We start from the raw sequence: 10,953 nt of genomic DNA, 5'->3' as shown, positions 1-10,953 counted from the left end.
TCGGCACGGCACACGCGGGGCTGGGTGCGCCAACACCACGGCTGGCCGCCTTTGTCTCCCGCAGTTTCTGATGTCTACAGACCGCATAAAGTATTCACGTAAGGCTGAGTCGACTTGGGGGGGGGGGGGATGCCCAGGAGCGGTTCAGATAATCGTCACCAATGTTGGCCGTAAGCGGGAAGCGAACTCAATTTGTAGCGTGGTGCGCGAACCACTGCACCACCGCTCTCTACATACATACATGCGTACATACATACATGCAATGACATGCGTACATACATACATGCAATGACATGCGTACATGCGTACGCATGTTATCGCATCCCCCACGGCGTGGCTCCACCGGTCTCTGTGCGGTGACACCGCCGTCAAATCACCTCCCGTGGTGTCTCTCTCCCACCACCCCGAAATCGAACGATGTTCAGTTCCATCGACCGGCCGTCGGCCTTCCACACTCCGATTCGCAGCACGCGAATAAACACGTGCAGGGTTCCCATCGATAGGGTTCCCCTCTTCTGGGGCTCATCAGCAGTGAGGCGTGCGAAATTAAATCCGCTGGTTTACCGGAATGTATTGGCACGTACTCTCTCTCTCTCTCTACACCATGCATGGGCCGCTCGTCAGAGCAACATTAAAAAACATGTGGAATTGCATTATTGTGGCATACGTTACAAGGGAGCGGTGGCACAGTGGTTAGCGCGCTGAGTCCCTGACCATCGTGGGGAAGAATGGTCAAACAACTCCACGTGACCGACAGGGTTTTTTTTGGAGAGGCTTGACAACGGGCTGTAAATTATTGTTATTATTGTTATAATTGATAATTGTGACGTATTTTACTCAACATATTATTGCGTCAGCATTTGAGTTGCATGGGACCGGTGCGAGGTAGCAACTTTGTTCCCAGCGTGAGAGTCGGTGACTCGGTGTGACAGTTGTGACCACGGCATCTTCGCGGGCGCGGTGTGGAGGGTGATTTATTATCGGTGAGACTCCATGTGAACGGAGCCCCCGAGTGTCGAGGATTGTTGAGCCCCACGTGTTTGTGTGATCACGGATTCTCCAGCCAGAGGGACAAAGCCAAAGACACACCGTGTAGCCTTTCACAGACTGTTGGGGCAAGTGCTGTTAGCGAGCACCGATGAAAGCTGCCACGATACACGATGGGGTGGGTGGCCAACACCACGCCCGGCCGCCTTTGTCTCCCCGGTGCTGATGTTTTCAACACCGCACTAGGTACTCATTTAAGGCTGAGTCGAACTAGGAGAGGCCCATGACCGGTTTAAATATTCGCCACTGATGTAAGTAGTCGCGAACTGGGGTCGCTGGGTTTGTGGCGCAGTGTGCTAACCATTACACTACCGCTACCCATTCGTGTACACACACACATTAACACATTTATCAAATCGCTAATAGGGCAAACGAATATTTTATTAGAATGGCATTTATACTTACAATTATATTTAAAACGTGTACTCTGAGTGCACTTATACCTATATATGTGTGGTGTGCGATTCATAGATGCGTTAAAGATGCGCACACGTGAATCGCGTTCTGCAGAACGACCAACGCCTACACTAATTATTACTGTCATGTCGTCTTCCGTAACACCCCCCCCCCCATCCAATTAACTCGATATTCACATTGCTATTGGTGATAGATTGATGTAGATCACCTGCGGTCCACGGTTCGATTGTGTCAAAAATCACTCCTAAAAATCCCGTGTGTCCGACGGTGATGGAGATGATGAAATAAAAAAATAGACTTTAAAATTTGTGTTGATCCGGAGAGACTGTGAAAATGCGACCTATTTTCGTCTTCTTATCTTAGTCGCAGCGCGTCCACCAGCTCGCTCCCCTACGCACCGACGACAGACTTCATCTTGTTGTGTTAACAAGTGCAAGTAACGGAGTAGAACTTAAACATTAAAAATTGTCACCGACAGAAGCTCGTAACATCGCAAAGTGCGCGGCGCAATTCCAAATTCTCCCAAGTGCCCCAGACGAGCGAGAGGACCACCACGACCGAGAGGACCACCACGACCACCACGACCGAGAGGACCACCACGACCACCACGACCACCACGACCGAGAGGACCACCACGACCACCACGACCGAGAGGACCACCACGACCACTACGACCGAGAGGACCACCACGACCGAGAGGACCACCACAACCACCACGACCACCACGACCGAGAGGACCACCACGACCACCACGACCGAGAGGACCACCATCAGGACCACCACGACCGAGAGGACCACCACGACCACTACGACCGAGAGGACCACCACGACCACCACGACCGAGAGGACCACCACGACCACCACGACCGAGAGGACCACCATCAGGACCACCACGACATACCTCCTCGGCGTGCCGCGGCCCAATCGGAGGCGAGGGTTGCCCTCTCATGGCCGACTGCCCCCCCCCCCCGACCTCGCAGCCAATGGGAGCCGAGGGGGAGATACAACGAGAAGACACTTGAGGAAAGTTGGCGCTCGCATGGACGAGAGGGAAGAGGCACTCGGAGGAGGAGGAGGGTGGAGAGCGAGAGAGCTGCTGCTGCTGCTGTTGTCGTGGCAGAGGCGGCGGTGCGATCACGAAGCAGGGAGCCGGGCGAGAGCCACCCCGCCCACACCCACCCAGCCGGCGGCGTCCGTGCCCACCGCCGTTTCGACGGAGACGGAAAAACTCTTTAACACGCAGACGCACAGGCAGGCAGACGCACACACACACAGGCAAGAGACACACACACAGGCAAGAGACACACACACAGGCAAGAGACACACACACAGGCAGGAGATACACACACACACAGACACACACACACCCAGGCAGAAGTTGTGCAGCAGCAGCAGGAGGAGGAGTGAGAGAGAGGAGGAGGAGGAAGAGTGGGAAGGGAAGTTACTCGCTCGGCTCGCAGCTGAGCGCCGCGCTCGGCTCGCTCCGTCCTCCGTGCGAGGGGCGATTTCCACGATCATAGAGAACAATAAAGCGACAACAACAACAGCCACAAACAACAACGACGACAAAGCGAGAGCAAGTATTACAACTTGTAGCGCGGTTTATTGAACGCGCAGCAAAAGCAGCAGCAGCCAGAGCCAGCAGCACCAGCAGAAGTATCATCAGCAGCATCATCAGCAGCACTTTGTCGGCACGGTGTTTATGCAGCAGAGTTCTCAGGATGATGCGCCCGGCACCAGGACAGAACTACCCCCGAAGCGGCTTCCCGCTGGAAGGTGAGTCAACAGTGGTGGTGGTGCTCTGTGTTTGTGGTCTAAACAGATCGTGTGCGTGCGTGCGTGCGTCGGGTTATCCTGGGATTTGTTAATCCAGCCGAGCCCCGTGTCGTTGTTGTTTGTTGTTGTTGTTGTTAAAGGTTAAACAAACAAACACGTTAAGGCGCCTCTAATGATTACCCACCAAGCAGTGCGTTACCTCGCCAAGTTGTGCGGGGGAGGGGGGGGTGCAGCGTGGCCCCCCACGCCCCCCCCAACCCCAAGCGCCCTGGCTGGGTGGAGAACTTCCCCTGGCACTCAGAGTCACGCGCTGCGTGGGATCTTCCTGCCCGACGATGTCCGCCGGCGTCTGCAGCTTAGACCGCGACCTCCAACACACGCACCACGTGTCGAGTCCTGTGCCTTGTCGGGCAGGGTCGGTGACGAGCGCGTCGAGTGGCTGGATCCCGCGTGCTATGTATACAAATCCATTGGCTCTAAGCGCCACATTTTATATATATACGTGTAATTGTAATTTTCAAGGCCGCAGGGTTATTATTGACACGGGACGTGTTGAGTTTGTTACCTGTTACACGTCACCTGTGCACCACGAGCAGCATAACCGCAGCAGCGTCGCCACCGGAGTGAGGGGCCACGTGGGTCTAGCTCGCTGGGCAAGGGCGCGACATTCGGGGATTCACGCGCGCGTGGGACCACGACCGTACGGCGAGTGAGACGATGTCTCAGCGAGTGAGACTATTCCCCGGCGAATGGGACTGTCTCAGCGAGTGAGACTATTCCACGGCGAGTGAGACTATTTCTCAGCGAGTGAGACTATTCCTCGGCCAGTGAGACTTTTCCTCGGTGTGTGAGACTATTCCCCGACCAGTGACAACTATTCCTCGGCCAGTGAGACTGTCTTAGCGAGTGAGACTATTCCTCGGTGAGTGAGACTATTCCTCGGCGAGCGAGTCTATATCTCAGCGAGTGACAACTCTCGCCTCGGGCTATGCGTTCCAGCCCGCGTGTTTCCTCCCGGGGCCCGCATCCACACGCGTCTCGAGTGCCCGGCTCGAGGGGCTGCGGCTCGCGAGCTGGAACATTATTAGCAAACGGATTTGATGAAAGGATTAGGCGCAACATGACTGGGAATAATCACGGCTGAATCAGGGCCGCGACCCGACTCTCCGCGTCCCACCACGCTCGGCGTGCACGCGCACGCACGTGTGTCTGTCTGTGTGTGCGTGTGTCTGTGTATGCGTGTGTCTATCTCTGTGTGCGTGTCTGTGCGTGTCTGTGCGCATGTGTCTTTTTGTGTGCGTGTGTCTGTCTGTGTGCGTGTGTCTGTGCGCATGTGTTTGTCTGTGTGCGTGTGTCTGTGCGTACATGTGTCTGTCTGTGTGCATGTGTCTGTGCGCATGTGTTTGTCTGTGTGCGTGTGTCTGTGCGTGCATGTGTCTGTCTGTGTGCGTGTGTCTGTGCGCGTGTGTTTGTGTGTGCGTGTGTCTGTGCGCATGTGTCTGTCTGTTCAGTTCAGTTTCTTTATTTTGGTATAGCCTTGTGAGCCATTCGGCTCTTGAATCGGGTGCAACCACAACAAACAAAAAAACACGAACAAGAAAAACATCTTAAAGTGACTATGTGACTGTGCAAACAGAAAATCCATGAGAAAAAAACAGCAAATTATTCCTGAAAAAAACACCGTACACCAACGCTGTGTGCAAAAAATCCCAGTGGGATGCAAGTCAAACAACAACAACAACAACCACAAGAAAACTTAGATTAAGGCCATCAGTCTAACTCCGTTCTACAACAAAACAAACATGTCCAAACCATGTGTGCGTGTGTCCGTGTGTCTGTGCGCGTGTGTCTGTCTGTGCATGTGTCTGTGTTTTTTTCGCCTCTGCGATGGGTATTCTCGCATCAATATATCATCAGCAGCTTTCCACTTATCTCTGGCTCTGTTCTGTCTCCTGCCCTAGTACTCTACCTGCATCAACACTTACACAAAACACAAACTCTGAACAAATTCGTCAATTACGCTGCCTTAAAGGGAAGGCACATGCACACATATATATGTACTATTAATATTTAAAGGCCACACAGAGTTACTGACAAACGCGTTGAGGTTTGTTTGTATGATATTATTAATATCATCAATTGTACGTGTGCACCACTGCCAACGCAGCATGCAGCATCACCAAATAATGCCTTGAAAAATAATCCACGATCGTCATCGACCCACTGCTGCCCGTTTTGCTTGGAAGGCAACACTCGCTCCTTGCTGCCAACGCAGGCAACTCCCCGGGGCGTCTTCTTGCAACAACCTACCGGGGTCGTCCGTGGCCAACGTCGCCGCTGGGTTGTGCAGTTACCCCGCTTACATCCGAGCAACCCGAGGCGACTGTTGCCACCCGACGTTAAAGAGCGGAATCGGTCTCAGGAGCCCTCGCCGTGAACGTCTCTTTGACGTCGGGACAGTGACTCGCGCGCGGTACTGGTGACACGCGCAGAGATTAACATCTTAGCAGTAATTTAAGCTCTTAAGTAATTTTTAAATATATGTATTTTTTATTGAGACCCACACCCCCCTCCTCTTCCCCCAGTGAATGTGTAATTGTAACCCGGAATGCGCGCGCAGTCGCTACTTATGAGATCCGATGCGTGGCGCGTGTTGTCGTACAGGCGCGAGTGAGTGGAATTCACTCAGCCAAGTGTCAGCTTTCTGACACGAAACTTCATTCCCCGTTGATGTAAAACACCGGGCGAGTGGCGCGTTGAGGGACCCAGACGCCTCATCTCTCAAGGGAGAGCTGGGCCGCAATTTAATAAACACATCGCAACGTGATAGAAGCACGCGCGGTCTAGCGCAGCCGCCTCACACCCAGGGAGCGATGAATCACGCGCTACGCCTCCTCGCCTTGTGTCTCTGTTGTGTCGTCAGTCACGAGTAATTGTGTTCGCTTTATGTCGCTCGTGAGCGCGATCGTCCCGACGGAGCGAGACGCACGGAGCGATCGCGGGGCCCGTTATCTCCATCCGTTATGACGATGTTGCAATGATTATTGTTGTAATCATGATTAATGATGATGACAACAATGCTGATTAGCCCCGCAGCAAGCCCCCCCCCCGCCCCCCTGCATTCACCACACATGGGCCGGGCGCACCGATCCCTGCGGATTCCACTTCCCGGTTCAATTCCCACCCCCTGCCGATAATCTCCCATCGAGGAATGTGCTGCCCCCCCCCCCACTCCCCGCTGCGTGTTGATGTTTGAGAGCCGGTGAGACGCTTCACAAGAGCAGCGCCGTGCGTGCCGGGGTCATACCCCCCCCCCCCACTACCATCCCCATCTCAAGACGACACCGGTACAGAGATTGTTAATTCTCACGCTCGCGCGCTTAGCAAGCGCTCCCGTCATACATTTCGGCTCCTTGTAGTTTTTAATCTAAACGTGCAGGTGGAGGGAATTGTAACGCGTGAGACGAAACAATTTCGTATCATTAAAAACGCGTGCGTAGATCAGGCGGAGGACACCTTGAGGCGGGTGGCACCACTCAGAGTCTCCCTGCAGCCGGCCCGCGACTTCGGCAGAGTCGTGGACTTAGCCAGGCCCACGGAATTACCGCCTCTTCCTTATTCACGTAAAATATACCGCGTAGTTATCGCTTTACACATCACATCAGCCGCACTCCCTTCTGGGAGTGCGTTACTTATTGTCAGAATCAGAACCACGAGTGGATTTCCCACTGACTAAAGCCCGTAAAGCTAAGAAGCTATTTTTAATGTCCACTCGGTCGGCTGACGACATTGATACGAAGAAGAGAGCAGGTCACGTCAATGGCGGCTCGAATAAATAAACGAAGGCTCGCCAAAATGAACTAAAACTCAACCAAAGTCAACGAACTATAACTCAACTGAATTAACTACGAAACAAATTGCGTGTGGGATCTAATTCATTATTTTAACACGAACGGGTCGGAAAGAGAGATTATCTATCCGCCAAATAGCAAAAAAAAGTAAGGAGCGTGTCGGTGATGTTTAAAATTATTTTGTTAATATTTAACAAAGCGTAATCATTTAGGGCCTTATATTTATTTTCTGGATTTGCAAAATGATGGCAACTCAAGCGCCCGTGTGACTGAACACGGGAGGATGAACTTCCCGTGTAAATACAGTCATTGAAAAAAAACACGGCGTGGATTCCAAACCCGGGGATTCTAATGACCCCTGATATAAATTCCCAGCATCGAAACAACAATATATAACACAGTTCATGCATACCACACACACATCATGAATACTGTACGGATTACGTGCAGTCTTGTTAGCAAATCCACTGCTGGATGAACCAAGCCTCCTCCTCCTCCCACACAAATTTATCGTTGGTCATGGGGTCTATTTGACCATACTTCACCAGTCTGGCTCGCCACGGCCCGGAATTAAGTTCAGGATTACCGGGTTCATAGTTGCAAGGACGTAAGGTAATACAAGCTGTACATGTTCAACAAAGCAAACAAATAATGTCTTTAACAATTACTGTTAGAAGTCTATCGTCGGTATAGTGCAGTCACGGGCAGTCCTTGGTCGATCCACTGCTGGATATAACGAATGCGTCTTGTCTGCAGGTTAGGTGATGGAGGAGCAAAGTGCCGCCCCCAGTAAACACAACGAATAAACACAATAAACACAAAAATAACGATAAACACAAACACAATCACAATAGTCACAATAGTCAGAATAATTACGACACAATAGTCACAATAATCACAATAGTCACAGTAGACATAATAATCACGACACAGCAATCACAATAATCACGACACAATAATCACAAAAATCACAAGTGCGTTCTAAATGTATTAATAGTATATATATACACTCGTGTGTGTGTGTGTGCGTCTTTGGCTGGGAGTGATTGTATAAATGAAGACTCTATGGGATGTAGGTGTACACGCGTCGTTACGCGCGTGCGTTGTGTACGCATCGATCGACACTCGGGACGTCCCTGCAACGACGAGATGTTCCATGTCCAAGGATGACTACGGAGGTGCAATACTGATCAGAATCAACATCTTTATTTAGACTGCGGGAGGATGAATCCGATGAGCTATGAAGCTCTTTTTCACAGATGTCCAGTAGGGGCGGGTCAGCAAGTTACAACAACAAACAATACAATATACATATCTTAAATTAATTGTAATTAATTCATCAACTAGCAATGGCAGGATCAACACGGCCACTATCACCATCACTACCATCACTACCACCACCACCACTATCACCATCACTATCACCATCACTCTCACCATCACTACCACCATCACTATCACTCTCACCACCACTATCACCATCAATATCACCATCACTACCACCATCACTATCACTCTCACCATCACCACCACTATCACCATCACTATCACCACCACTATCACCATCACTACCACCATCACTTTCACCATCACCACCACCACTATCACCGTCACTAACATCACTATCCACATCGTTCCCTTCAGAGACGGATCTAGAAACGTCACAGTCAATACAAGTCAACATTTCTTTTAAACAGAGACCTTCGCTGATAAATGTAACAACAACACAAAGTAATACCTCGGGTAAATTTCAACAGGATGCCATTTCTGATTGCGCCATAGGTCACCTGCACCACTGCCCCGACCGAGAACCTAACGGACCCCCCCCCCCCCCCCCCCACTTTGTGACCCCCATCCCACCCCCTCTTCTCCCGAGCAGTGTCGACCCCTCTGGGCCAGGGTCGCGTGAACCAGCTGGGAGGAGTGTTCATCAACGGGCGCCCCTTGCCCAACCACATCCGGCACAAGATCGTGGAGTTGGCCCACCACGGCGTGAGACCCTGCGTCATTTCCCGCCAGCTTCGCGTCTCCCACGGATGCGTCTCCAAGATTCTGTGCCGATACCAGGAGACCGGATCCATACGGCCCGGGGCCATCGGAGGCAGCAAGCCCCGGGTGAGAGTGATGGATGGGATGGGTGGTATGGGATGGATGGCACCTCACCAGAGGCTCATCCACTGACTCATTCGTTCACTCAGCCCAGCCAGACAGACGCTCACCCACTGACGCATTCATTCACCGGACACTCATTCACTCACTCAGCCAGCCACTCGCGCCATATGGCCATAAACGATAAACAGCAGCATCGGCACCACGAACAGAAGCAGCACCACCACGACCAGCAGCACAAGCATCGGCATCACCGTTACCGCCACTTTCACCTCCACGACCACCATCACTGAACAGCAATCATAGCAGTACAACCACCACCAACAGTAACAGTAATAGCCACCATCTATCACTAAGTAGCGACGAAGTTACCACAGCCCTTGTGCCAGGCTAGGTGCACTTGGAGGCTATCACGTGAAGTGTGGAAGGCTCGCTGCTGGCAGGTCACAGGACAGACCCAGGAGTTGTGGGTTAGATGGATGAGACGACTTAGATGACATCGACCCCCCACCACCACCATTAACACCACAACCACCACCACCACTCGCCCTCCACCCCAACCACCACCCCCAATCTCACGCGGTGAGCAACAGCCTGGCTCCCCCCTCCTTCCTTAGCCCCCTCCCCCCGCACCCCAGGCGACCGTCACAACCCCGGCCGGCCCTGGATTCGGCCTCGGGGTTCCCGTGCCCCCCCCCCCCTGCTGCATCCCTCAATCCCCCCCGCCCCCCCCCCCCCCCCCGTCGTGACTCGTCGCCCCCTCCCCCCTCACCTCCTGCCCATGAGCAGAAGGCGCCTCGCGCGACTCCACGCAAATCACCCAGAGAGAGACTCGGAGAGACTCACAAAGTTCTAGAGAGACTCAGACAGACCCAGAGAGACCCACTCAGAGAGACTCACTCAGTGACTTGCAGAGACCCAGAGAGACTCACTCGGAGACTTGCAGAGACCCAGAGACACTCACTCAGAGACTTGCAGAGACCCAGAGAGACTCGCTCAGAGACTTGCAGAGACCCAGAGAGACTCACTCAGAGACTTGCAGAGACCCAGAGACACTCACTCAGCGACTTGTAGAGACCCAGAGAGACTTGCTCAGAGACTTGCAGAGACCCAGAGAGACTCACTCAGAGACTTGCAGAGACCCAGAGAGACTCGCTCAGAGACTTGTAGAGACCCAGAGAGACTCACTCAGAGACTTGTAGAGACCCAGAGAGACTCACTCAGAGACTTGCAGAAACCCAGAGAGACTCGCTCAGAGACTTGCAGAGACCCAGAGAGACTCGCTCAGAGACTTGCAGAGACCCAGAGAGACTCGCTCAGAGACTTGCAGAGACCCAGAGAGACTCGCTCAGAGACTTGCAGAGACCCAGAGAGACTCACTCAGAGACTTGTAGAGACACAGAGAGACTCACTCAGAGACTTGCAGAGACCCAGAGAGACTCGCTCAGAGACTTGTAGAGACCCAGAGAGACTCGCTCAGAGACTTGCAGAGACCCAGAGAGACCCACCCAGAGAGACCCAGAGAGACTCACTCAGAGACTTGCAGAGACCCAGAGAGACTCGCTCAGAGACTTGCAGAGACCCAGAGAGACTCACTCAGAGACTTGCAGAGACCCAGAGAGACCCACCCAGAGAGACCCAGAGAGACTCGCTCAGAGACTTGCAGAGACCCAGAGAGACTTGCTCAGAGACTTGCAGAGACCCAGAGAGACTTGCTCAGAGACTTGCAGAGACCCAGAGAGACTTGCTCAGA

The 10,953-nt window shown here is 52.8% G+C and overlaps 1 protein-coding gene across 5 annotated transcripts in view; it reads left to right on the top strand.

Moving 5' to 3' along the window:
- Window positions 1-2,171: 2,171 nt before the first annotated feature.
- Window positions 2,172-10,953, top strand: part of PAX7 (paired box 7) — a 116,796-nt gene continuing 108,014 nt past the window's right edge. For 3 of the 5 annotated variants that reach the window (XM_032962047.2, XM_032962045.2, XM_032962048.2), the window contains exons 1-2: window positions 2,175-3,240; window positions 8,971-9,206. In XM_032962047.2, coding sequence (XP_032817938.1) covers window positions 3,186-3,240; window positions 8,971-9,206 — 291 coding nt within the window. In that variant the 5' untranslated portion in view covers window positions 2,175-3,185. Of the gene's footprint in view, window positions 3,241-8,970; window positions 9,207-10,953 lie in introns of all 5 variants that reach the window. The other 2 variants (XM_032962046.2, XM_076070230.1) reach the window with 2 other exon arrangements.

The sequence above is a fragment of the Petromyzon marinus genome, chromosome 28 (assembly GCF_048934315.1).
Source record: "Petromyzon marinus isolate PM22_M1 ecotype Great Lakes invasive population chromosome 28, UKy_Petmar_22M1.pri1.0, whole genome shotgun sequence".
Classification (NCBI taxonomy): Eukaryota; Metazoa; Chordata; class Hyperoartia; order Petromyzontiformes; family Petromyzontidae; genus Petromyzon; species Petromyzon marinus.
Note: the sequence above shows the minus strand (reverse complement) of the source record. Positions and strands in the feature narration are given on the sequence as shown.